The 27,728-nt window shown below is 35.6% G+C and overlaps 4 protein-coding genes across 5 annotated transcripts; 2 read left to right on the forward strand and 2 right to left on the reverse strand.

The window, feature by feature from the left end:
* Positions 1-804: 804 nt before the first annotated feature.
* LOC112507469 lies at positions 805-3,897 on the reverse strand. Of its 2 annotated transcripts, XR_003068530.1 has the most exons (4): positions 3,684-3,871; positions 3,481-3,599; positions 1,603-1,731; positions 805-1,289 (listed from the first exon to the last, which is right to left on the reverse strand). XR_003068530.1 is itself a non-coding variant. In XM_025112070.1 (3 exons), the coding sequence occupies exons 1-3, from the start codon at positions 3,830-3,832 to the stop codon at positions 1,270-1,272; spliced, it is 288 nt and encodes a 95-aa protein (XP_024967838.1). In that variant the 5' UTR covers positions 3,833-3,897; the 3' UTR covers positions 805-1,269. The 2 variants fall into 2 exon arrangements, 1 of the variants encoding a protein (XP_024967838.1); XM_025112070.1 differs by lacking the exon at positions 1,603-1,731 and having other exon boundaries at positions 3,684-3,897.
* A 112-nt stretch (positions 3,898-4,009) lies between these two features.
* Positions 4,010-8,930, forward strand: LOC112508089 (NADH dehydrogenase [ubiquinone] iron-sulfur protein 8, mitochondrial-like). The gene is made up of 8 exons (XM_025112869.1): positions 4,010-4,145; positions 4,653-4,749; positions 6,018-6,071; positions 6,169-6,260; positions 6,344-6,457; positions 6,948-7,015; positions 8,476-8,587; positions 8,673-8,930. Exons 1-8 carry the CDS (start codon positions 4,092-4,094, stop codon positions 8,766-8,768), a joined length of 687 nt encoding a protein of 228 aa, XP_024968637.1. The 5' UTR covers positions 4,010-4,091; the 3' UTR covers positions 8,769-8,930.
* Positions 8,931-10,565: 1,635 nt separating this feature from the next.
* Positions 10,566-18,422, forward strand: LOC112507581 (AP-3 complex subunit sigma-like). The gene is made up of 8 exons (XM_025112226.1): positions 10,566-10,746; positions 10,853-10,895; positions 11,395-11,456; positions 15,319-15,415; positions 16,544-16,614; positions 17,658-17,749; positions 17,907-17,998; positions 18,121-18,422. The coding sequence occupies exons 1-7, from the start codon at positions 10,678-10,680 to the stop codon at positions 17,971-17,973; spliced, it is 501 nt and encodes a 166-aa protein (XP_024967994.1). The 5' UTR covers positions 10,566-10,677; the 3' UTR covers positions 17,974-17,998; positions 18,121-18,422.
* Positions 18,423-18,528: 106 nt separating this feature from the next.
* LOC112507580 (probable LRR receptor-like serine/threonine-protein kinase At2g16250) lies at positions 18,529-24,322 on the reverse strand. Its single transcript, XM_025112225.1, has 4 exons — positions 22,163-24,322; positions 21,568-21,696; positions 19,980-20,002; positions 18,529-19,473 (listed from the first exon to the last, which is right to left on the reverse strand). Exons 1-4 carry the CDS (start codon positions 24,121-24,123, stop codon positions 18,857-18,859), a joined length of 2,730 nt encoding a protein of 909 aa, XP_024967993.1. The 5' UTR covers positions 24,124-24,322; the 3' UTR covers positions 18,529-18,856.
* Between the last annotated feature and the right edge of the window lie 3,406 nt (positions 24,323-27,728).

Here is a 27,728-nt window from a genome sequence, read left to right on the forward strand (position 1 = left end):
TTCTACGAATCAAACGCCCCCTAAGTGTTTGGTAAAGAGAGCGTTAACATTCATATATATTACGACTTTAGACCGTTCATACATTTGTCCCAAGTACACTTGCCCGTTACATGTCTTAGGGAACAATGCTTTTGACTTATTTTCAAGTTTCTTTTTAAACCGAATCAAAAGAACTTGGTATATAGATTATTATTAAAAATATAGTCTTTGATTAAACATTAGAGATAAAACTAATTTTACAACTTTGTTTTAACCTGGATATCCAACCCGCTATGCAAGCCGACTAATCCCAAGACGACCACCTGCTTTGCAGATGCCAGATAGCCCGGAGTCACCGCATTTGAACCTCTGTGGCCACAAAGGAATTTTTATTCCTCATTGGATTTGAACCTGAGACCTCCTCATACTTTTGACCTTTGGAACCAAGCTCAAATCAATCAGGCACCACCCTTGTGGTTATTTTACAACTTTGTTTCAATCATAAGTCAATGACATGGATGAAATCGTGCTACTACGAGTGACATGATTAAATAAATCTATAAAAATATAAAATCTAAAGTTAAGTGTAAAAACACAAGCTAAGAGAATTTTAAAAAAAGTATTTTCTAAAAGTCATGCCCTTGTAAGAAACGTACGCTGCGGAACGTTATAACATGAGTCACGCCTTACAGAAACGCTATAGATCATACCATAACAACGAAAACGTATCTTATGCCATGTCGCGCCTTTTTGAACACGGGTAAGAGCTTACAGCTACGCATGCAAACCAAACAAAACTTTCCCACATATTGATAAGCATCCAACAGAAAAATACAGCCCATTCATCGACATAACAAGCCAAAAATCACGCTCGAGTCCCTCTACGAGTTTAAACAGAAGGATCGCTACATGATTTCAAATTCAAACTAAAACACAAGGATCATAGTATTCCTCATATTTGCATCAAATAAACAAGGAAAATTTTCAAATCAAACGTAAATAACTCGACTTGCTTTACAAAACCAACAACGCTTATTGGGGAGAATGATGTTTCATAGCATAAAAGACTTTTATGAGCAAAGCATATCGACCCAGAGTCAGTAGGGCCTGAGAGTGAGATGTATGCAGACCTTTTTCTACCCCAAAGTAAAGGACAACGGGCAAATCTTGCAATAAAAATACAAAAAAGGGAGGTACCACTTAAAGCAGATTTGGTACAAGCTGCAAGATCAAAGGTTTAATATTCATAACTTGAAGCAAACTTCCATATGCTCATCCTTGCAAACCTTGTCACAATGATGTTCCAAGACCTATAGCAGCAACCACAAGTTAGAATACAGGTTGAATATAGCACATGGTAATAGACCAAACTAGACCATCCCAATATATCCCACTAGGGGTGGGGTCTGGGGGTAAGGTACGCAGACTTGACCTCTACCCCAAGGAGTAGAACGACTGTTTTGTGAAGATCTCCGACTCGTGAAAATGTAATAGACCATCATTCTTAAATATACGATTTAATCTGGTCTAACATTCGGGGTGTTTGGATGTGTGTTTTCAGAAGGACTATTGTGATGTTTAATAGTTAGAATATTTTGGTTCTTTTCTAAACGAGGCATTTACCTATTACAGAGATGGTGCAATTTTACTTTTTACCCTATGAGCTTTCGGCAAAGGACAGATTCTTGGTCAATTGCATCAATCAATGAAATAGACCCCCCTTTAACTTAACACCTGTTACAAAAGGGGGACCTTCGGTGGGAAAAAAGAAGAACATTAGAATCAGATTTGCAACACATTGCAACATTGATTATTGCTACTCAGAAACAATCTGACAACGCGCTATGCTTACTAGTCGATATTGGCGAAAACAAATATCCCCAGGGACATCTAAAGAGCAATGCTCCTTTTGTCCAATCACCGTAGCAAAAAATTAATGATATTGATTTGAATCCAAGAGATTTGCAAATTTTGGCGCTATTAAAAGAGGTATACACACATTTAACAACCGGTAGACCATTTGGTTTTGAACCCCAAGATATGGATATGCACCCAAATTACAAGGTGGGAACCACTTATTACACTTATAGGTATTTGCATAAGTTAAACAACTTCGGTAACACAGCTAGGTCTTGAAGCAACCAATAAAGTAACTTATAGTTATAGGTTTGATTGTTCACAGAAACAACCGCTCTACCCTTTGGAGGCCAAGGTCAGGATTGCATACATCCTACCTCTCCCAGACCCTGCTCTGAACGGGATATACCGGGTTTGTTTAGTTTGGTTTAGAGGTTTGACTGTTCAAGTCCAGGAAACAGAGTCGAAACAAAATGTAAGGTACAAAGTGTCTCAAAGGTCACCCTTTTGACAAGCTTAGTAACAACTAAACATGTGCTAACTACCAGCTTATGCATGTACAAATGATAACTAACTATTCATTAATCAACAAAAAGTAGTCCACAGATCCCTCCGTTCTCATCTGTTACATGAACCTAAACTACAATTTGGCACCTTAATTTAAAAAAAGGTCGAAAGTTAAGGATTTATCTATAGGCAATGTTGCAATAATACCCAACAAAAGGACCACCGTGGAGAGGCAGACTGGGTAGGACGTAGTATGAGCAACTGAAGATGGACATGTCAGCCATAGGCATTTCCCATGATATGACTTCTGCTAGTAGTTCTTGCAGATGCAAAACTAGGACCGTAGAGTAGGTGTAGGGACCTGTAACGAGTGTGGATGGGAAGAAGGGAGCTAGAGAGGTCGAGATAGGGTACTCGAGACCTTCGTTGGATGAAGGTTAGCTTTTCTATGCTTCTTTGCGTCTATTTCTTTCACTCCTTTTTTCCCTCTTCTGCTGCCTAATATTTACTAGCATCGATTCTTCTTCCCTTGTCACTCACACTCTTGCACAAGCCGCAGTTTCCACAGAATCGACCGCTCTACCCTTTGGGGCAAAAGACAGATTTGCATACATCCCCACCACTACTTTGGGGTGGTATATACCGAGTTTGTTTGGTTTGGTTTACTTAATACCCCAAAAGCCGTTACACACTTTGCCATTGATCTCAAACTTTGAGGCTACGGAACTCGAGGGTATTATATTTCAACAGAGCCTTTGGAAAGAACTGTTGCCCATTAACATCTGTAATGGTAATTACCACTTCTCTTATATACTTAGATAGTTAGATCAAATTTTTAGAAATTTTAATCTCAACTCACTGTCGTCATGTATGAGTACAAGAACAACATATAACCCAGAAACTAAAAGCTCAAATATGAAATAACTAACAGCACAGGCATCAAGAACCAGCAGCAAGTGAATCTTGAGCTAGTTATGAACACAAAAAAGATACAATTTTTCCAGGATATCGCTCAGATTATCGTGAAGTTGCAAGTATATTTATTATCTAACAATCAAATCCCAGAAAACGCCCAAAAATCTATGCTCAAATTGTCGCATAGAACACGATTTGAAGAAAAGAAAATTATATAAGTACCTTGTGAAAGCCAGCTCCAGTAGGTGGAATTAACAGCAAGACTCGACTTGAGACGAGCAGATGCAATTGCGCTGTGAAGAGGCATCATGGACTCCACCATTCCCAATGCTCCAACAATCCTGAAGAACAACACAAAGTCTAAATCGATTCCGTACAAACAGGGCTCATTATTGTGCGTTTTTGTATGTGTAATATCTATCTACCTTGAAGCTGCACGAGGGACTGCTGTTGTAGATGATGAAAATGGAGAAATGGGCACACATTTAGGGTTTAGGGTTCTTGAAGTTAGCTTCGTTTGAGCTGCAATTTTTCGCGCACCAGACATTAACGGTGATCTGCATACCGAAGCCATCCCCTCTCTCTCGCGCCCTCTCGTAATTCGTAATGGGTTCTATAAACCCTAAACAGTAACATGAATGAAATGGATTGTAGTACTCCACGCAGTGCTTGTTGTACGCTAGTGTAGACTAAAAGTTTGGGGGTTTAATTGAAATTACATAATAGTATAGGGGTCTGAACAGAAAATTCTGGTTCGTAGGCCGTAGCTAACTGAAGAAGCTTGGAACACCTGAGTTAACGAGAGAGTTCATCACCGAAATCATCTCAGGGAAATGGCCGCCATCTTAGCTCGCAAGTCTATCTCCGCTCTTCGTTATCGAAACCTTGTAAGCACCATGTATATCTCTCTATCACAGACAGATAAAATAGTTTCCCTTTGAACGATGCAAATTGATATTTAGGGTTTCGATATCCTTCTACGTGTTTCTCGATTGAATGGAATTTGGTATGATCTGGTTATCTGTGATTGTTTCGGATCTTTTTAGTGTTTTAAAATGATGTTTCTGCTAATTGATAGTATGATGTAAAATTGATTTGAAGGTCACAAGTTATATAGTTTCTTTTGTGCCCTAATTTGGGTGTGAGTCTGTTGTCCTTCTAGTGTCAGCTTCTGATGCATACCGTTTTGAGACGCTGCCCCTTGACCCCGCCTGCCAGTCGGCTAGTGGGACGCCGCAAGGTTCTGCCCAACCACCCCCAGCCCCTTGACCTGCCATCCCCTTCGGTCCCGTGTAAATCTCAATTGCACCAAATGGCCGATTACACTAAAATCACCAACAATTTACATTTGTAATACTGATAGACCTGAACATATGCTCTCCATTGGATGTTAGGTTGTGGCAGGACAAGCCTTGCAGGGCCCTAACTTCCATGGGACGATTTCTGGTGCACGCTCATTTGCAACCAAGCACTCATTTTCAACCGATAAAGGTGAAGGCTATACTGTCAAGCTTCTCTCTTGATCTTGTTTAGGATGATGAATAATGTGTATAAGCTTGCAAGTCATTTTAGTGAGTACAAAAGGAAGTCTGCTTCTGCTCTTTTTGCTTTTGGCTTAATAGTGAAGATATTGATGGATTAAGGCACTACATACTACCACCTATCTGTTGGCCTTCCACTTGTAGCATAACAAGTCTTGGTGATATAGCAGAGTGTTCTTGTTATCAGTAATTTTGTTGATGTATAAATTAACAATGGCTCATGAAATCTGTTTCATATGCATATGAGGATCATTGATTGCATTTTGAATATCGAATGTAATTGGTTGATTGGCAAGTGTTTCTCATTGAAACTTGTTGGCTCTCCCTTCCAATAGGATAATTATAACTAAACCAAACCGACCCAGTAAATCCCACTCGAAAGTAGGGTCTAGGAGAGGTGACATGTACGCAGACGTGACCTCTACCTCGACGAGTAGAGCGGTTGCTTCCTTGAAGACCCCCTGGCTTATGCGAATGTGTGAGCAAACATGAATAAGGAATAGCACATGGTGAACATGGAACAAGAAAAATAAGTAAAAAAGTAAGGTTCATAGGATAAGAATACGGAAACCGAATAAACGGAATGACCTTGTTTTTTAGATTTGGAAACCTAAAAAAGTTTTCAGGTCGGTGGTTTTTCAATTGCTTGCCTGGACACACAAAAGCATTCAACTGAACCCTGTTTAATTAGCAGCTAGGTAATGCAGATTCATGTTTCCAATTATGGTACTAGGTGATGTTTAAGAAGTTCTTTCGGTTGTGGCATTGTCATTACAAATACAACGATTTGGAATGTGTCCATAATTGGTGATGAGCTTTTGCTCTACGACAATGTTTTGTAATTGTAATTTTTTAGAATGCAAAAAAAGGAACGAGGGGCTTCTCTTTGTCATATGTGGGGAGTATTTATTAATTATTAAATTTTTAATGTTCTCTCATTGTTTGAATGCCTCAATAGGCTTCCACCCTTTTGTATATCTTTATTCCAATATGTACTAGCTTTATTTCAAATGTTTGACTTATCTACCAGACCGATAAGCAAGAAACTTGGCACATTATGATTAAGTTGCGTAATAATTTCATTGAATGTTTCAGCTCACAATGTAGTGATTATGATAATATTCTTTATGTTAAAAGTTAGAGCCTTATTCAAAGAGAAGCTATTACCTTTTACCTATGAGTAAAAATGGACCTGACTTCTGTCTTGTGCAAATACAGATGATGAAGAAAGAGAAAAGCTTGCAAAGGAGATATCAAAAGACTGGAGTTCTGGTACTGCCAACATGAGCTTGGTTTGCCATTTTTGTAGTCTTATATTCTCTGTTTAATGTTCATTCAATTAAGGTTGTTGTTGGTTAATTACATGCAGTTTTCGAGCGGAGCATTAATACCTTATTTCTAACTGAGTTAGTTCGAGGTCTGTCTCTGACACTCAAATACTTCTTTGAGCCAAAAGTTACTGTAAGTACTAGAGATTAATTTTTTTTTATTGCAATCTCTTAACCATTTTCTTGTGATCTAATATGAAGTGGATTGCTATGCAGATCAATTATCCATTTGAGAAGGGTCCTTTAAGCCCTCGTTTTCGAGGAGAACATGCCCTTCGACGTTATCCAACTGGAGAGGAGCGTTGTATTGCCTGTAAAATTTGTGAAGCTGTAAGTTCTACTTCCGTTAACATAGCTGTTGCTGAAAAGATAGCTCTTGTTTATTTACATTTATTCACTTCGCTTCATTTCACTTTGTATAAAATTGACCACTACAACTTGTACAAAAAGTTTTCTGTTGGGGTGTTCCAAATTTTTTTTAAATGGAAGCCCTGTTGTTACAAATGTACCAAGACTATAAGATTGAGTAGACGAGTAATAAATAAAACAAAATATAAATGTTCATATTATCTATTATATCAAACGTCCTACAAATTAAACAACAAAAATATTTTAAAATAACATACGAAATTCACTTAAATAGAACCATTAATAGGACTAGTTTTTACAAATGATAGCTGCAGAAGCCTATTATCGGTTCTGCTCGCAATGGTTGCATAATTCTATCACATTGATTGCTTATAAACACCCCTTAATATGCTCAAACATTTGTTGTACGTCTAACTGTTGGCATAACTTATCAAGTGTCGGTTGTTTATAGATATGCCCAGCTCAAGCTATCACTATAGAAGCAGAGGAACGAGAAGATGGCAGTCGCAGAACAACAAGGTAAAGATATTTCTTGCTGGTAGGGGTGTAATAGAGCTGATCCAAGCCTGAGCTTGCTCAGCTCTAGGTTTTGCTTGTGATCAGATCATGGTTTGCCAAGCCTGAAAAGTTTATGCCCTTGCTCGGCTCCTATAGTCCTATGGGCTTGTAAGCTTGAGCATTGGCTAGGTTATATGGGCTTCCATATAATCAAACAATCCCTTCAAATATAAATGCATGTAAATCATCCTTAAAGAAATTTTTACTAAGGAGGTGTTTGGTTAGAGGTATTACACAATAATCAATGGGAATGATAATAAAAGAAACTGTTTGGTTTTATGTAATATAATAAGTTCATTCCCCTAGAAGCCAAATTTTCATTTCATGTTAAACTGGTGGTAATGAAAAGTCATTCCCATTTTAATTCCTAGTCATTATCATTTCCGTTCTCATTTTCATCCCGCAACCTGAACCAAACAGCCCCTAAAATCTTTGAAAGGCCAAGAGTAATTGGTTATGTAGCTGTTGATATGAACTAGGCTAGTCTTGAGCTTGGCTCAGACTTGCCAAGCATTTCGAAAATTCAGCTCATCTCATCTGAATAGATTTAATTTGTGCATAGAAAGTCATACGATCTAATTTAAACCGACAGATCCAATTAGAGCCAAACGACCATAATCGGATATCCAATTGTAATTTGATTGGATTGGATCCAAAATTTCAAGATCCAAATTGAACCGGCCGGTTCTTGGATGACAGTCCAGAATCCAATAAAACCGACCTGATTCAATTCAATGATTATCCAATTATCATCCAACTCCCATCCAATTATTAACTATAGAAATTTATTAAAATTTTATGATATTGTTTTTTTAGTTGACATTTATGCATAGTGGTTTCTAATAAATTAATAGAATATATGAATAGTTAGTTGAAACGGTTGAAAATTGTATCAAAATATTGGATATCCATTCTAATCCAATGGATAACCAATAGTAATATCTAATGGATGGAGCTAACCCGATCCAATCGTCCATCGTATTGGATTGGATAGGATGAGAAAATTCATCATTCATTGGATGATTGGATCGGATCGGATCCACCTAAATCCATTGGATTTCAATCGATGAACACCCCTCATATAAATATCATAATGGCTTGTATGGGTTGAGTGGACTAGGGCCATGTATGGCAATCATAAGCCAACTTATTTTTTGAGCTTACTGGAAAAGTCTCGTTTGGTTCATCATAAGCTAGTTTTTTTAAACACTACTTTCAATAAGCTCTGGAGTATATTTACAATTAGTTTTTTAAACATGTCCGTTTAGGTCATTTTACATTATTATCATCTAGCTTATAAGCTAGCTTTTGTCAAACATGATTATCAGCTAGCTTATTAGCTAACAATCACTTTATTAACCAACAACTAGTTTTCCTGAGCTAGTTTTGCCGTACCTTCTCTCATTGGATGTATTTCACAGGTACGACATTGATATGACAAAGTGTATATACTGTGGATTTTGCCAAGAAGCATGCCCGGTTGATGCAATCGTGGAAGGACCCAACTTTGAGTTCGCCACCGAAACTCACGAGGTTCTTTGGAACATCCGACTCTCGTCATATTAATTATCTTGCATCTCTAACCAAATCATAGACGCTGATGTCGTGATTCTTGTAGGAACTCCTATATGATAAGGAGAAGCTGCTTGAAAATGGGGATCGGTGGGAAACCGAGATCGCTGAGAATCTTAGATCCGAGAGCCTCTATCGGTAAATTTGTTTTTTTTTCGTGTAACCTCCCTTCTTTTGTGACAGATGAGATAAATAAACAGACGATGTTTGGTCATAAAGTTCATAGACTTTGTTATTTATGTATAATTCGATGAGAAACTGGATTTATCCATGTTTATGAAATTTGTCCTGTTTTGATTTTGTTTTAGTTGGTTCTATTTTTGAAAGTTGGGCATACATATTGCCTATAATACAAAATTTCTTCTAGAAACTCTCTTTTCGTTTATCAAATTAAAAGCTTTTAAGGGGTGTCTGGATTGCAGTGTGGTGCGGTTTAAGTGAAAACCGTAAACCAAACTAAAGATGGTTAAATGGGCCTGGCACGGCGGAGAACTAGGAACAGGACCAACTTGGGACCGGCTCGGCCCGAATCGATTGGGACCTGGACCGGTCAAACGGTCCTTAACTGGTTTCGCACCATACTATTTGATGTGGTGCGATAAGCCGGTAAATTATAAAAAAATTAAAAATTATGAGTCACCTCTAAACTCTCCAAAAATCTAACTTATATTTCTACACTTTGCATGACAAGAAGATTAAAATGGATCTGGTTGTTATGGTTATAATTCTCATGATATTTATCTACTTGTTTTATTGATGCCTAAAAAAATTGATTTGAATTTATCTCTTTTGATATCCATCCGGAAAAAAAAGTTATGGTTTATCACCCTAAACAAATATATAGATTACGATTATAACAGTACATCAGTTATTTACATTTAATGTTTTGTGGATATATTTCACTTTTGAAATTTAAAATTTTAACTGATATAAATTATAATCTTGAACCACAAAAGGTGGTGTCTGATTGGTTTGAGGTTGAGCTCCAAAAGTCAAAAGTGTCTGGAGGTCTTGGGTTCAAATTTAAGGGGGAATAGAAATCTCTTTGTGGCCACGAAGATTCAATTGCGGTGACTCCAGACTATCCGGAGATTGTAGCCTGAGATTTGTCGGCTCGCACAACGGATTGGATATTCAGATTAATAAAAAAAAAATTATAATCTTGACATTTAAATCCTTGATGGTATAAATTAGAATCTTATGTTCTATTATAATTAGACAATATATATCTTTATTATGATTTAATGTCAAATTTTCATGGGTTTTTATATTTTATTTCAAATATTTAGATGTTGGTTGTTGCATTTTAAATGAATTACCTATTAAATTTAAACTTATTAAATTTATACCATCTTATAAATCAGATTTATCAAAAAAAATAAAATAAAAAATTAATACACAAAGTACTATACATTTATACACAAAGTCTTAAAAATAACTTATAATGCATTAAGTACTACTATTTTATGCATTCAGTCTTAAAATCTTTTAATCTACGATTAAAATAATATATAGTACAAGTTACTAATGCACATTATTACATTTTTTTATGTTCCCTGATACATTTGATACCTTTCATTCATGCTTTCATCCTCGCATACCTCTATGTCTTATTCTCATCCCCCATGTTGATATTCAAACTGATATTCACCGTTAATTATTAAAAGTTCTATCATTCATCTCTCATTCAATTGTTCTTGGTGTAAATCGAATATATTTGTGGAGTCGTTTAAATTGTTGAATTGTAAATATATTGGATTTTAAACTGTCATATAATTTTTTTCATCAATAAACTATAATTGAAATCAGAACTTTTATTTATTTAAATTTTATTAATATATAAAGACCAAATATAATTTATATTAATCGTTAAATATTCACCGATAAAACAAGTGAAATTTCGGAATAGTTAAAATCCATGGCTTCCCATTGCACGAGTGTTGTAATAAATATTGCCAATATTATAGAATTTTATTTTCTTCCTTCGCTTCCAAAACACAGCAACGACAAGGAAAGCAGTGCCGGAAAGTGAAAGACCGTAATTGCCGGCGATGATACGAGCGGTGATAGTAATGAACGATCAAGGCAAGCCTCGCCTCGTCAAATTCTACGAACATCAGGTTTTGTAATTTTTATTCATCTCCCTAAATAGAAAGAAAGTGTTAGTTCCTAAACTTTATCTGCCAATTGCTTGATCATCGATTGTGATGTGAATTGTAAGGTTAGCCCGTGGAGAAACAACAAGAAATCATTCGGAGCATATATGGAGGTTGAGATTTCCTTACGAATTTCTGTTTCGTGAATATGATCAGTTTCGTTTATATTTTTTAGTTGAGTTGTGGATGGGAAAATATGATAATTTGGCTGATCCGATTCTGTTCATGCTAAAATGAAAGCAATGCCTATTACTTCGAGTTTCGGATCGATAATTGCCTAAATAAGGGATTAGATATTGAAATTAGTGTAACATTCTATCTCGTGGACTTTGTAACCCTAGTAGTAGTAGTTGGCTATTCACTTTAAGAGTTGATGGTTCTAACTAGGAAATCCTCTATATCATGATGTGTTGTCTTGGTTTTGTTGGAAGCTTGTTTGAGGGATATTTCGTAAATCATATGAGTTTAATCTTCATTTCCCAACCAATAGAGTTGCAAAACTGAGTGGTGTTTGGCTGAATTGATGTATAGAAGGTTGATCTTCTATACATTCGATTAGTTTTCTTTTTGTTGGCCACTGAGGGTAATTTGTTTGAATTTTTTTGATAACAGTTCTATGCAGTAGAGCTGAGAATGTGAGCAACTTTGTTCAAGCCGATTCGACTTTTGGACCGGTATGTTCTGCTTCTTTTGGTATTTTATATATTTGTAAGTTGTCTGGATAAGATCATGGAACATGATTGATCTTGCTTGAGTGAAAGTTTGAGTGCCCCAAGTAATTGTCATCTACTACTTGCTCAAGATAATCTTCTAGGACATGATGCCTAGTGGTGGATCCATTAATTCCAACTAGGGGATGCACAAGTGCATACCTGGTGATGCCCAGCACATATGCTCCATGAATCAAGTTGTAGATGAAGCACAATGTGATTTAAAGATATGTTGTGTAATACATGAACCACTGAGGTCAACTTCATGTCTGATCTCTGCCTACCATTTAGGTCAAGCCGACTCAGATCACTAGCAATTATTTTTCACCTTTTCATTTATTTTATCTGTGTGTGTGTAATGAATACTTCAACAGCATATCTAATGCCGAGTAATGCAACATCTAGACCTGATTGTAGCTTTTCCTTTTTTCCTTCCCTTGCTTTGGGCAAAGAACAGTAGTTCACAAAATTACAACTAAATGTACGCATTTACTAGTGTTGATCCTTTCTTTTACTCATTAGGATTAACAATTAGGCTGAAAAGTTTAGTATACTGTTATGTGTTTGGTCATGACCTCATTCTATGATTAAAAACCTTAAATTATTACTCACATTACACTAGACACTCATAAAGTGGATTTTCTATGAACAGGAAGTCCTATCTCAAAGTAAAACATCAGGATACCTCTCTCTTCACAAGAAAATTTTAGAAATGTTGAAGCAAGGATATAGATAGGTTAGGAATAGCAGACTGAGACATTTTGGGGGCACACAAATGATTACGTTCATAGAAGCAAATTGTGTTTGAACTTGATTATCAACACCATAAGTCCTATTATTTTCATGTTCCAAAACGTGATGGTAAAATCTATATTGTATAATCAAATCTAATCACTTCATAGAAGGGAGAAGGCTTTAAAGGATTAGAGTTCTCTATATAAAATAAAAGATAAAGATACATCTTTTACAAAAAAAAGTTAAGGTGTAATCAGTGAAAAAGGTAAAAAAAGATGGAGAAGGATGGGAATTGTTGAGAAATAAGGATAACTTCATAATTTCTCGTTACAATGATTGAGTAGGTTAATTGCAATAATGTAAAGAAGACAAGCTTTACACTGTTCACCCGAAACTTGGCTACGTCCACTGGCTGCTGTGATCGTATATTATCAAAGGAATAGGAAGATTATTAATACATTCACAAAACCACCAAGGTTTCTTTATGTTTTTGGAATCACAAACCTGAGCAAAGGAAAAAGACTATATGACATAGAAACTTTCTTCTAATAATTCCTCAATAAGCTTCCATCAATATCTCCAAGAGATTATTCTCCTAAAACCATCATGTTCATCTTTAACGCATCACCCATTTGTTGTGAAGTGCCTTTTTTTCCTGTTGGTAGCTCAACTAAATTCCACATTTGGTTTGAGATCAAAGATTTCATCTCGTCTTTCATGGCAAGCTCCCCCCTTGCTTGCATCATGGGTCTCACAGGTTTCTTCATAATATTCAGATTCTCCTCCATCTGTCAACAATAAATAATTCATGTACTTTCTCTTAGGCACGCATGGCCATATTTCGAGGTTTAGGGGTTGGAGTAGAAGGTTGTTGTTCATCTAACTGTTGAATGCTACTTTGCCAACTTGTTCTTTTGTTTGGGTTCCTCCTCGATTGTTTGCTTCTTCATATGGCCTTTGAAAACGTCATCCAACTCTACAAATGTTGGCCTACTAGTTATAGAGTTATGGTTTGTTGTTGTATGTCTATCTTTGTACATAATCTTTTCATTGAAGATCACATCCCTGTTGTGGATGATTTTTATGTTTCATCGTCCCAGAAACGATAACTCATCTTCACATATCCAACAGGCATTCATTCTTTTGATTTGGGATCAAGTTTGTTTCTCTCTTAATCACTAATATGCATGTAAGTTATACCCCCCAAAACTCTTAGATGTGAAATATCTACTTCCCGTTGGCTCCACACTTCCTTGGGTATTTTTTTGTTCCATAGGTACTGAAGGTCCTCTGTGGATCAAGTAAGCGGAGGGCAAGCCTGATTGCAAGCTCATGCTTTGAGTCTTGGCCCTTTCTTTCAATGTTCAGTTTGTTCTGGTGTTTTCGATACGGTCTTTTCCATTTTGATTCCATGCTCATGACAGTTCTTTTTGTAGCCAACGCCTCCATATTCACTACCGTTATCAGATCTAACCTTTTTATCTTCCATTCCGTCTCGTTCTCAACCATAACTTTCCCTATTTTTGAAATGTCAACTACTTCTGACTTATGTTCTGAAAAAAATAAACCCATACCTTACATGGATGGTCGTCAATGAAGTCACAGAGTAATGCTTTCCACCAGTGGATACAGTTGCCTCCAAGGCCCATACGTCAAAATGCACAAACTCAAGTCTCTCCTTTATTGGTGTTTTGGAACTTGTTTGAAAGCTGACTTTCTTCTGCTTTCCAAGTATGCTATCTTTACACATGTCAACTTCGATCGCTCTGAGTTCTGAAATCTTTTCTTTTGATTGCATAGTTTTGAACCCTTTTTCCCTCATGGGGCCGAATCTTTGTAATTGAACAACAAGATCTTCCTGTTAGATAAAGAGTGCCACTCTTCTTACCTTGTGCAATCATCATTGCTCCCCTTAAGATCTTCCAATCATTGCCATCGAAGGTTGTAGTGCAGCGTTCACTAGCCAACTGGCCAACTGAGATTGAGTTTTTCTTTAGGTCGAGAACGTGGCGGACATCCTTAAGCTCCCACATCGACCCAGTTAATTTAATCTTCACTGCGCCCCTGCTAACAATGCCACACGCTTGGTCATCAGTCATCACCAAGATAAATCTTACTGAGATTTCTAGCAACATACCTTTCAAAAAATTCCTTTTGCCCATTGACGGGAAATGATGCTCCCGAGTCAAAGACTCAGGACTCTTCTTTGCTTTCCAATGAAAACATCAGAGCCTCATCACCTCCTAATGTAGAAGCTGTATTTGCCTCTGCCTCCATGTCTTTCTCTTTTGCTTTATCCTTATATTGGTTGCAGAAGTGCCAAGTTTTTACACAGTTCCAATACTCAACATTCTTGTTGTGATTTTTGGATTTGGACCACCTATACTTTGATCTCCCAAGGTTGTTTGTGTGTTTGTATCCTCCTCTATCAGAATTTTGTCCTCTCATTTCTGGAAATGATGCTGAGCAGTTTGACACATCACCCAATTCTCGATGTCAGATGTCTTCGCAAAGAATCAAATCATGAACATCGCCAAATTTCAGTTTACTACTACCTAAATTGCTAACTACTGCCATGGTAGTATTCCAACTGTCGGACAAGGATGATAGCAAAATCAATGCTTGGAAATCATCTTCAAAAACAATGCTCTGTGAATTTCACCTGATATTTATGATACGGGTGAGTTCATAAGATGTTGAGCCACCGATGTGCATTCTTCCATCCGCAGGTGGAACAACCTCCTCACAAGATGCACTTTTTTCAAGGTCAATGACTTCTCGTAGAGATCCACCATTAGACTTGCTGTTGTATTCTCATTTTCCATCTATAAACCTATATTAAAATAAATACTTCTTTAAGAATATACCTTTGAAGTTTCACAACAGACAGATCAGTGTCCGTGTCATATTGATGCCATGTCAAAAAATCGAATAAGGCTGGCACTTCTTAGTTGTGTCCAACGCGTGTGTACTTGTCATGGCATTGAAGACGCTACATGGGGGTTATTCTTGCTTGATAACTTGCTTGTTTAATATCTTACCACTTTCAAGTCCTTCGATGTTTACAGAAATTTGTTCCTTCTGCCTGCAGGATACCAGACTTGTATACAAGACTTTTGCTACACTGTACTTCATCGTCATATTTGATGATTCTGAAAATGAGCTTGCCATTCTAGATCTTATGCAAGGTATGTCTTAGCACTGGAATTTTGTTTTCCTTATTAGTATCCTTGTTAGGCAATGAAAAGGAGCAGGAAGAGTGAAAGTTATGACCTCCCGCTTAGTGTTGAGCCTAATTGACCAATGGGCCATTTTACCAATGGTTTTAGCACATTAATGTGCAACACATGAAGTAGCCCTAATTTTTTTGAATTAGGAGGTGTATGCACAGAAAAATACAATGACCTCTATGTGATGGGAAAAAGAATCTTCCAACTTCTAATTCTTGTATGAAGTTCATATTACTGTAACTTTATAAGAGACAAGCATCTGCTCCACTAAAACTGAACCAGCTTAAGTTTACAAGTAAGATGATAAATGCAGACCCTTCATTCCAAAAAACGTTTCATCTTCTTCTAGTTTGCGCTTTAAGTACATACTCATTTAGGTAAATGTCAAACTCTAGGTTATAGAAAGTCTTGTCTTCCAAAGAAAAATCACTGTTATATACTCGTTTTTCATTTCCGCTCAACTATTTCTTTCAATTACTTGTCAGAATAGATATAACAATATTCAGCAAAACTCTTCTCACCTTTGGTGAGGTTTGAACCCTTTTCGGAGAGGCTAGGACTTATCAGTAAACAGATGCTGCTGGGCAAACAACCCTTTGGTCACCTTCTTGATAGCCACTAACCGGAGCCTATTCTTGTGAGGTTGAAATCTTGTGCAGCTTAATCTTAGGCTGATAGCAAAGTCGATGTGGTGTTGGTTATTCAGATTTTAGAATCATAACTTTTTTAATTTAATGAACACCCCTAAACATGAAATTTGACTCTCCTTTGTCTCACTAAAGCGCATTGGTTTTAAGAGCATTCCACCAGCTCTTTGAAACTTATTTTAGACCCCACATTTAACTCGTTATGGTTTAATTATGTGTTAGTTGCTATATCTGCTATCCTTGTGTAATTTTCTTACACGTGCCTTTGATGTATCAGTCATCTTCAATTTCAATGGATCCTCTCTTTAAAAAAAGTCCTAATGATATCGGCATTTCATTGTTCCAATAAAGAGATGCCAACAAATTCTATATGTGCTTGTTACTTTCATATATTTGGATATGTCTGATGGTAATGTTTCCTTTATGTCTTGAATTTCAGTATTCGTGGAGACGTTGGACAAGTGTTTCAGTAACGTTTGTGAGCTTGATATAGTCTTCAATTTCAACAAGGTTTATATCTCTTTTCCTTCATTCCTACCCTGAGAATCATCATGAAGTTTGAGACTTGAGTATTAGTATCAAAATCAAAGACATTATTGAAATTGTAATGAAGTTTGATTTCTGAAAACTGCTACTAACATGTGGTTTCTAGTAATTAATACTTTAATAGGTTTATCAATCCTTATTGTGGGTCATGCCAGCCTCCGGATGGTGGATATTTACCTGTTTCGAGTAAGCGAGGCAAGGGATTTAAATCCTTTGGACTTAGGGGCCGTTTACAGAACACTTATCCGGTAAGCGCTTACCGGTAAAATTTAATACTATCACTTGCTTATCGGGTAAGATTTTAGTTAACAATAACGGCATCCTATGCAACAATTTACCCGGTAAGCGCTAACCGTGGTAAGAGTCGTCGCCCTCACTTACCGGGTAAGAGTCTCGGTCCTTTCCTTGCTATTACCGGGTAAGATTCTTGGTTTTTGCCTTACTCATTCGGTAAGGTAACATGACTTGGTAAACACTTACACAGGTAAGTGTTTGGTAAAGGATTCTTTAGTTAAATGACCTTACATCACTCTTGGCCCTTTCCTGTTCCTCCAATCAAATTTTGTCATGTGTAAAAGTATGGCCAAGTACATACCTTTAGGGGGTGCGTATATGATATATAAGTTGAATAATAGTGGGAAAGAGAAGAATACGACATTGTTGACGTTTTATTGAAGGTACATGAAGGAAATAGGGAAGGGTGACAGAATATATATTTTTTTTTTTTACTTAATAACCTTTGATTTGCCATGAATGGGGCTTATTAATTAGGAATGCATTTCTTGACCTTCCATGATTTTTATTTATTTCCATTGTGATCCTTTCTTTGTAGCGTTTTTCATTTTCTTTCTATTTTGAGTTGTTCCTGACAGGCGTTAGTTCATTTCTTTCTATTTTCGGATTTTCCTGGCTTACCCTGGTTTTCACTGACACCAACATTTTCCCTGCATCAGTAAAAATACATTTTAGCTGAACATTATTTACTGCATGTTTGATTAATCTTGCAGGTACATACCATCCTGGATGAGATTATTTTGGGAGGTCAGGTCATTGAAATGAGTTCTTCTGAAGTTGTAAAGGCAGTAGATGGCATATCTTGGTCCCCTCTCCCTCCCTCTCTCTCTCTCTCTCTCTCTCTCTCAGATATATATATATATATATATATATATATCTCACACATACACATACAAGCGTGTAGTTTTAGTTCCATGAGGCCATTTGACTGATTGAAGGTTGCAACTACATGTTTTGTGCAGGTTGGAGAAGAACCCAAATTCAATCATTCGAGTTCCAAAATCGATATCCGGTTGGCAGGGACGATAGATAGTAGACCACCACTAACCTCTGTGTAAGTTTGTGGATAAATGATCCTAACAAAATTATGACTTTGAGACAGAAATTCTTGATATGCTGACCAAATTTGCCCATCACTAATGTACCCACCCAATCTGTTTATTTGTTCACTAACAGGAATGGATGGTAATGATGATACACGAAAGGTGAATCAACAAAATATCACCAAGGAGCAGATGATCCGGCGGACATCCGTCATCCATTTTTGGTTGCATTTTCACATGAAATCTCTTAAGCCGGAACCTTTTTCTGCCTCCTCCAATTACCCATATGTTTTTGTTTCTGGGTTGTATCTTGAAGCTATTTGACACAGATATCTTAATAATTTACCAATCTTGTCTTATCTCCCCAATGTTTGTGGTGGTTTGTCCTGTCCCAATCCATTGTACCACTAAAAATGGCACAAGTTTGTTATTGTACCATCTGATGTACCAAATGCACCTTGTTAACCTGTTCAAACGGCTCCTAAAAGCAAAGAAGTGCTAATTATCTCAATTTGCTTCGGATCACAACAAAATCCATTACAATTTACAACAAAAAAATCGCTTGCTTTAAACCATAAACAACAAGCCCAAAAAAAACCCCCAAGAAATTTAAACAACAAAACCGGAAGGAAAGAAAAAGTCCGAAACAAAGGTCAATTTGCGGTTTTAAACCGGTGTTTCCTATCGACTGTATATCGCACCCACATGCAATTTATGTCTCTTCTCTATCAAGAAAAACAAATCATCTTCTCTTTCTCTTTTCTGTATCATCATCAATAACTTACCTGCCATGGATTATACATGGTGTGCTAATGGGGTGCTTTTACCTGCTTCTGCGTTATTAACAAAGAATCAATCTTTTCTGCCACTCAATACTCATCGTCCGATCTATCTTCATCTTGCACATCCAACGGTTCAGGGAACACGTCCTTCGATTGCTTTCTATTCGACGACGAATGATCTCCACCACCGTTATGACCACTCCCCTGTGAATGGGACCTCGTCGTCCCCGACTGCTTAAGACTACTTGGTCCCGCCCCTGCTGCCGCTGCTCCTGCCGCCATGTCCGTTGAGCTATTCCGCCAGCTACTGAACAACGCAGCATTCCATGAGCCCCTGGAGGAAGGCGTTCGTAGCCTCGCTGAGCTGCCGCTTTCTTCTCTTACCACCTTCAATGGGTTTTCCAAAGCTTTGAGTATGTATCTCATGAGCGGCCGCCTTGTGGGCTTTGGGTTCAGGCAAGATCGAGCCACGACAGCCATGGCCCACACTTCTTCTAATAAATCTTCATCTATGATTAGAGATGGGTCCACGATGTTTGTAACGAGTTCTTTATCGTATATGTTGATATACGGGAGCATCCCTTCCAATAAATCTTTTGTGTTTGGATCATTTGATGCACTGATACCCATCTTTCCCGTTACAAGCTCCATTAAGACCTTCCCGAAGCAGTAGACGTCATAAGCACACGTCGCAGTGGCTACACCTAAAAATCGAAGGTACCAGAGAACTTCAGCGTCACAATTTTCGTGCGTCAAATTGAAGAAAATGATGCATAGTTTTACTGTACTCCATCCGTCCCAAAATAAGTGTCATCTTTCAAAAATAAGTTTCATACTTTCCAATTCTACCCTTAATTACGAGATAGAATAAATCCATTACTCCTCTATTATTATGGGTAAAATTGTCATTTAGTTTATTAAAAAGTGTAATAATTACATATTTCTAAAATTGTGTCCCCATTTCATTGTCGAAACTTATTTCGGGTTTAATGGCGTTTCCAATTTAGTTTGATCACCACAACGGGTAGGAATGAAAACCAAATAAGGTCTATTCATCTGATGATAAAACTCAGTAGATATGTTACAAAATGTATTGGAAACCCGACTCTCAAAACGAGCAAACTCCTAGACGTTTTCAAATATGGCAACACGTTCGACATATGAAATGAAATGGCACAAAACCAAGAAACTAGCAGATCAAGAAACTTACCGGAAGCACCTTGTTCAGATGTCCTGCACAAAACCAAGAGGAACTTTTGGTTAAAACCTCAAATATGAACAATTCGTTGTGCAATTGTTTATTAATTTAAATACTAGTATATCCCATACAGAGGTAGGGTCTGGGGAAGGATGTACGCAAACAAAGGGTAAAGACGCTGTTTCCGTGAAGACTCCATAATATACTAAAATCGACTTTTAGGAAACAACTACGTACTTAAAAGCTACGGTTACGTGATGCATAAAAATAGCAACTAGTATAATTAATGTTTTAAACAAGGTTTACACGACTGAAGCGGTGCCAGTAGTCAACAACTGGTATACATGTATTTTGTGTCCATCTGTATTGGATTTACCGAGTTCGTTTGGCTTCATTTTATGTATTCAGTATCCAATTTAAAACCTAATATCCGATGAAAAGTCGAAAACCCAAATACGACCTTGTGTTAAAATTTTAATCTATTTGTTGACTTAGATTTAGACCTCCTAATAACACCTTGGAACTGTGAAAGATGGAGACTCCCTAAACCTTTCTCACATTGAAAGAGACGGTTTCTTCAAGAAGGTGACGTCCAAGATAAGCATGGTTTCAAGAGGGTCGTTTTCATAGTTCCGATATGCATCCGAGATGAAATCACGTGTTTATTAATTCTTATATGTTCTTATTCTACCGTGCCCACAATAATCCAACCGATAAGCAAGTCAAAGAAGCTGGATCGAATCACGAAATCTACAGCAAAAGTCTATTGTTCGTAACATTCCCACTTGCAAACTAGCCAAATTTATGCAATTCTAGTTCTGAGCTCTTCAGTATGTATATGTGCATGGACTCTAGAAATCGAGCTACTATTGACCGGAGGACATGCACTTGTATTAATAATAATAATTTTATACAGAAACATGAGATCGAATCAGATTTGAAATCTTGAATTTGAAAGCTGGAAATCTGATTCTATTTCAAGTTTTAACCCGTTAATATCCGATATTACCCTATTCTAAAAGGACGTTCTTTAGAGTTGCACGCTTTACTCTATTATACGTTCCTAGAAACATTCATCCATATTGGTTGCACTTCTTTTTCAGTTTCATGACACTCGTAATTCGCCAAAACCATTATTTACCAAGATCTTATTGATCAGATTTGGCAATTTGATAATAATCATATTACTATTTACTTAAAATCCGATTCAATAGACCCGATATGCAACCAAAATGGGAGATGTCCTCCAACTTACTTTAAGTTGCCACTCAAAAGCTGGAGCTAATAACAACGCATACAACGTAGGTATACTAAACCAAACCGAACTAAACAAACCTAGTATACCCCACCTGAAGATGGGGTACAGGGGTAGGATGTAGGCAGACTAGACCTCTACTTAACGTGAAAATGACAGAAGAGTGTGTGTGTGTGTGTCAGAACGTCACAAAATTGAGATTGAGTTCTGATAAGAACATGAAACAATAACTTTCAAGCTAGAAATCTTGATGTGGAATTATACCCTAAGCATGCAAGTTTTTCATTTCGTATATAAATACGCTTTTCTTGATTTTAATATGAAAAGGGGTATCTGAGTACTTACTGCGGTAATCTGAGCAACCTGGTGAACCGATTTGAATGACTGTCCCCTTCTTGAGAGCACACCTCACTTAGGCTCCCTAACCGCACTTCATATTTATCATCAAGAAGTATGCTGCTAGCTTGAACATCCCTTCAATTAAAAAAAAAAAAAAAACCAAGAATTTAAAACACACAGAAGTTGCAGAACGATACAAAAAGGAGGCCGGCTGTAAGCCCAATTTTAAATACGGCATGCAGAATCTTGATTCTAAGACTACGTCAATATACACATATAACTTCAATGATAGAAAGCTTATCAAGAATACGACTGATATATCATATTTTAGCAGAAAAATACAACATTAGATAAGATTTCGTGATATAATCCAAGGGCAAGAGCTTCATGAAAAAGATATAACGCACGTTTAGCAAGAAAAGAGGCTATCGATAACAATATCGTATACATAAATGGCATTTCTTTCTATTTGTATCACATATGTCCATATCTTGTAGCAACTAGCAAGTAGCCTTATATAAAATACATTAAATTGTGGTTTTACCATTAAAATAACGTATTTTTAGCAATTCCGAGTCAGTAATAGATGTCAAAATCATACCTGTGAACGAGGGGTGGATTACATTCATGATGCAGGTAAGAGAGCCCTTCAGCGGCTCCTAGTGCGATTTTCAATCTGGTTATCCAATCCAACGACTGTAAGCTATCGTCCTCTGAATCCATCTTCCTGTACAACGAACTCGACAAATCGCCATTCGGCATGTACTTGTAAATGAGAAACTTCCCATTCTCGTTCTCCAAACAATGTCCCAAAAGGGGCACCAATCGGGGATGAGATATTTTGCTGAATAAATCTAACTCTAGCATGTAACTATCCTTTGCTCCCGAACGCACGTCAAATCTTTTAATGACTACGGGTATCCCACCCTCAAGAACACCCCTAAAAAGATCACCAGAATGGCCATTTTTTATGAGATTTGCTTCACTGAAGTCACGGGTGGCTGCAAGAATCTGCTGATAAGTGAATGCTTCTCCCAAACTTGAAAGATCCAAAGACACTCCCATCGGCGGTGGGCCGGCAGCGGCTGGTGGTGCAGGTCCCACCCCAGTTCCTCTTTGAGTAGTTGTACGTCTCCTTCGGCAGCATACAATCACCAGTATCACCACAATCGCAAGGAGGACAATGAGCCCAACACCACCCAAGACTGCTGCTAATATGATCACTCGTCTGTTGCTTTTATGCCCACTTCTAGGAGGCGGAATAGTTCCATTTGGAAATCCAAAATTGTCAAACGGCAAATTCATCTTGGAATAAAATGTCGCACATTCTCGCACACTCCTCTGAGTCGTGGAGTTCCGGAGGCAGTTTCTATTTAAAGACGCAATCCCACGAGCGTAATCTGGAACCGTGCCTTGCAAGTAATTGTAGGAAAGATCCACGGAACTAAACCTCCTCAGAACAGATGTGAAGCCTCCATAAAACATATTATGCGAGAGATTGAACACCGCAGACGTGACATTAGCATTCAAACTAAGATTTGGTAGAAATCCCGTAAAATTATTATCAGATGCATCAAGAAAGCTCAAATTAGGAAGTGACCATAATGCATCAGGGAGATTGCCAGTGAAGTTATTGTGATCCACAACTAGAAATTGCAACTCATTTCTAGGAGAAAACAAGTCACCTGACAAATTACCCAAAAACAGATTGTTCCCGATAATTAATCTCTGCAAGTTCCTTAATCTCGCGAATTCTGATGGAAGCGTTCCAGAAAAAGTATTGGAACTCAGATCAAGAACAACCAAGCTAGTAATGTTGCCCAACTGGGTGGGTATGGGAGAAGAAAGACTGTTACCAGAAAGATTCAAGAACCGAAGATTTGGTAGGTTCCCAAAAGCTTCAGGAATGACCCCAGATAAGTAATTTGAAGACATATCAAGGGAAGTAAGATTGAGTAGAGATCCAAAAGATGCAGGGATTAACCCGGTGAGCGAATTTCTGGATAAATCAAGAAGCGAAAGGCGGAATAACTGACCCAAACTAGATGGAATAGTACCAGTAAGGGAGTTATCAGATAAATACAATTGATTGAGATTAGATAAATTCCCAAAAGTAAAAGGAATAGCACCAGAGATTTGACAAAACCTAAGATCAAGAACTTGAAGGGTTTGAAGTTGAAGCCCTAACCCATCAGGAATTGAACCAGGAAGAGTGAATCTTGAAGCATTAAATGAAACCAAATTGGTTAAATTGGCAAGAGCATCGACTGAAAATTGAGGGTTTCTTCTCCCAATTCGAGTTCTCTTAAACCCTGAAATATTGATCCCAATAACACTACCATTTTGACACAAGATTCCGACCCAATTTAAACATGGGTTGGATTTTAAAGGCCATTGCTTTGATCTTAACCCTAGCGATGATCTAAGCTGGAGCAGAGCTGCACGTTCTGCCCTAAATCTGGCCACGGCGGGTGGTGGTTGTCGTTGTTCCAATGTACTCTGAAGCAACAACGACAACAACAACAACAATAATACAACAAACCTACTCCCCATGGCTATCATCTTTCAACACCACAAACCTCTTTCTTCATGCGCATTGACATTTTACAAACAGAAATGGCAATGCGAAATTGAGTAGTGAAATTAGGGATACTCAATGCTCATACCTTCAATTGATCACAAAAACCTCTGGTAATCTCGATTCTGCAGAGAAAGAAACCAGGAAACAGCAATCCTTTTTTTTCTCTCTCTAACCTTTGTTTCAGTTCCTACGGTTGACGAAAGAGAGAGAGAGAGAGAGAGAGAGAAAGATTTGAGAATAAAAAAATGGAGGTAAAAAAAAGGAACTACATAAAGTTTCTAGAGAGAGAAAACGATGAATCTAGAGAGAGAAAGAGAGTTTGTGTTGCAGAGTCTCAAAACCCTCTGACATTCATGAAATGCGGATGAGAATCAACATCAAAAGGAGGAAGCTTGTGATCTTTGCCGCCGGTAGAGATCGTGACCGGCAAATAAGGCTGTCCGGTGATCGTGAAGAGGGTTGTCAAAGATCCGGTACGGTGGGGCACGTTGACTGCAGCTAAGCTCAAAACCTCTGCTACTTCTCTCTCTCTCTCACTCCATCAATTTTCTCTCTCTACATATACATACAGATGGCCGTGTGTATAGCATTCTGCATCCATCCAAAAATGCTTGATTTTGTGAATTAAACCTATTATTGTCCAATTTTTTTAATATATTTTATAATAATATAATATAATATTTTATAATAATAAATTGAAAATTATATGTATAAAATCTCTCCCATAAACTTACCAATAATTATTAATTGCACATTTAAAACTTGACTATCATCCTCCAACAATTAATACCACCAAATATTTTAATATTAATTACTTATAACCAAATTATTTGCCTTTTAAAACCTCATATATAAAACAAAATTAAATGCTTTTTTTTATTTTAATATTAATTACTAATAAGGAAATTATTCGCCTTTTAAGATATTTCTAAATATAAAACAAAATTAAATGCTTTTTGATCTAAAAATTGATATTAAAATATAATTAAATATTGTGGTTTATAATTAATTAAATATTTAAAAAGTCATCTTGTAATTGAAAATTTTGTTTATTTATATTATATTATAAAGGATTTAACAACAACTTTTAAAAATTATTTTTTATGGATGGAGTACTGTTTATTAATATATATTACTTAAAATTCAAGATTACAAGTAAATTATACGTAAGTATCGATTATTAAAGCTCCATGTTTGAATTTGTGTAACTAACTGTGGATAAACATAATAAAATATAGGATAAACATCTCATTTTAAATATAAAAAATCTAAAATATAATAAGAATAATAATTGAGTTCTAAATGATTTTTATAAAAATTATATTGTTAAGCCAAAAATAAATTACTTCGTTATTAGACTTAAATTAAATTATAATAAAAAATTAAATTAAATAAGTTGTAAAAAAAGGAAAAAGTTTAAAAAAACTCAATGGACTTTAGTGTTTGGAATGATTAAAACCTTGGACAATTTTTTGGAACAAATAAATCATTGGACAGTCCAAAACATGTTAAATAACTCTTTGGACTTTCTAAAACCTATTAAATACATTCTTATGATCTATATAACTGGTTAATGTGATAAAGTAATGGAAAAAATTTGAACAAAAAACTAATAGACTTTCATATTTTGAATGATTAAGTCCCTACATATTTTTTGAGAAAAAAAATGTTTACATCTATAAAATGAAACAAATATATCAAAAAGATACTTACATTTATAAAAAAATACTTACATTTAAAAAAGATTATTGATTACATTTATTTTAATTAAAAATAAAATATATTTTGTTTGTGATTTTTTAAATTAAAAAAATAAAAGAAGATTTAAAAAGGATTACATATGAAATTTATTTTTAATTAAAAATAAAATATATTTTTTGACGATTTTTCAAATTAAAAAAATAGAAAAATAATCTGATTAAATTACCGACAGACTAACGATAAAATTAAACTAAATACATAATTAATTAAAATTCGTCGATAATTCGTCGGTGAAATGATATGACCGACAAGATTCAAGCACGATCTTTCATGTTTATTAACATGTTGCTGTGTTAGAGCACATAACCGTAGTCAAATTAGCCATTAATTAGATGTAAGTAATTCATGCATATATACCAATAAACACTAGCGACAGATTTTAATTAGTTATGTATTTAGTCAATTTTATCGTATCCGTCAGTAATTTAATCAAATTATTTTCTACTTCTTTAATTTGGAAAATCACTAACGGAACTTCTTTTAATTTAATTAAAATAAATTTAATCAATAATCTTTTTAAATATTTTTTATTTTTTAATTTGAAAAATCAGTGACAGAATATTCTTTATGTTTAATTAAAATAAATTTCATTAATAATCTTTTTTAAATATAAGTATTTTTTTTTGTAAAATGCAAGTATTTCTTTGATATATCTGTTTCATTTTATTGTTTAGTTTTTATTTTTGATTTTATATGGTATCTGAAAAAATGATTGTTTTTAATATTTATGGTATCTGAAAATGTATATATTGTTAACAAGGTTTATATGATTTTTTTTTTAGGATAGAATAAACTTTTAAGTATTTTATTAATAAATATGATGAAAGAGATTTAAATACAAATCATTTAATTAATGCAGATCAGATATAAACATAATTCTTAAAAGATTCTTACTCTGTATTTATGGAATTTAAACCCGAAGGCCTCTTAACTCAATCTTACAATAACGATTAAATTTTTTGAAAATCATAATATCCAACCATTCAACAGATTAATTTTATAGAGTTGTTGTGTAAAGAACAGAATCTTACATAAACCCTGCTAAAAGTTATAACACTGGTTGTAAGAGTTATTCCAGTAAATTCTTCAAAATGGGTGTTTTGAAGATTTTTTATTCAACAAAGTTTTCAAAATTTTCTTCAAAATGGAGAAAGTAGAAAAGAAAGTATGAAATTCTTTAAATATGGAAATCTTTTTATTCTTTTTATCGGTGGGAAATATTAAAATTATATGTTTAAGGAAGAGAAAATATTATTTTATTAATTGTATTGAATATTTTAATAATATAATTAAAACTGTAATCTTTAAAACGAAAAGAATAACTGAGATAAATCTAATTTTTTTTAAAATTAAAAGAAAAAAATATCCAAGCTATATTTCTATACCATATTATAAAGTATTTGACAAAATTCATGAAAACTATTTTTTATGCATGAAGTACTGTTTATTAATGTATATTACTTAAAATTCAATATTATAAGCAAATTGTGCATAAGTACAACCTATTAAAGTTTCGTGTTTGAATTTATGTAACTAACTGCAAATAAATATAATCAAATAGATGATATAATCTTTTTTTTTAAATATAAAAAATCAAAAAAAAAATTAGAATAATCATTGAGTTCTAATAAAATACTTAATTATTATTTTTTTCGGTTTAATAATACTAGAAGGGTACTCGCGCAATGCAGCGATGTACATTTTGATTCTAATCTTTCATTTCATATTTTGGGTCTATCGATGTTATAATGCGATTTTATGTGGTTTTGAGAAAAAAAATGTTTTTATATTTGAATGAAATATAAATTTGAAGATATTATAAAAT

Source organism: Cynara cardunculus (genome assembly GCF_001531365.2).
Source record: "Cynara cardunculus var. scolymus isolate 2C chromosome LG 2, CcrdV1, whole genome shotgun sequence".
In the NCBI taxonomy this organism is placed as follows: Eukaryota; Viridiplantae; Streptophyta; class Magnoliopsida; order Asterales; family Asteraceae; genus Cynara; species Cynara cardunculus.

Coding starts and splice junctions, on each gene's coding strand:
- LOC112508089 (XM_025112869.1), top strand. CDS start 4,092: ATGGCCGCCATCTTAGCTCGCAAGTCTATCTCCGCTCTTCGTTATCGA. Junction 4,146..4,652: donor CTCTTCGTTATCGAAACCTT/GTAAGCACCATG, acceptor ATTGGATGTTAG/GTTGTGGCAGGACAAGCCTT. Junction 6,261..6,343: donor TCTTTGAGCCAAAAGTTACT/GTAAGTACTAGA, acceptor ATTGCTATGCAG/ATCAATTATCCATTTGAGAA.
- LOC112507469 (XM_025112070.1), bottom strand. CDS start 3,832: ATGGCTTCGGTATGCAGATCACCGTTAATGTCTGGTGCGCGAAAAATT. Junction 3,600..3,683: donor GTCCCTCGTGCAGCTTCAAG/GTAGATAGATAT, acceptor GTTGTTCTTCAG/GATTGTTGGAGCATTGGGAA. Junction 1,290..3,480: donor CTGGAGCTGGCTTTCACAAG/GTACTTATATAA, acceptor TTGCTGCTATAG/GTCTTGGAACATCATTGTGA.
- LOC112507580 (XM_025112225.1), bottom strand. CDS start 24,123: ATGATAGCCATGGGGAGTAGGTTTGTTGTATTATTGTTGTTGTTGTTG. Junction 20,003..21,567: donor AGGTTGCTCAGATTACCGCA/GTAAGTACTCAG, acceptor GGTTTTGTGCAG/GACATCTGAACAAGGTGCTT. Junction 19,474..19,979: donor ATCTGAACAAGGTGCTTCCG/GTAAGTTTCTTG, acceptor TTCGATTTTTAG/GTGTAGCCACTGCGACGTGT.
- LOC112507581 (XM_025112226.1), top strand. CDS start 10,678: ATGATACGAGCGGTGATAGTAATGAACGATCAAGGCAAGCCTCGCCTC. Junction 10,896..11,394: donor CATTCGGAGCATATATGGAG/GTTGAGATTTCC, acceptor TTTTGATAACAG/TTCTATGCAGTAGAGCTGAG. Junction 16,615..17,657: donor TAGTCTTCAATTTCAACAAG/GTTTATATCTCT, acceptor TTAATCTTGCAG/GTACATACCATCCTGGATGA.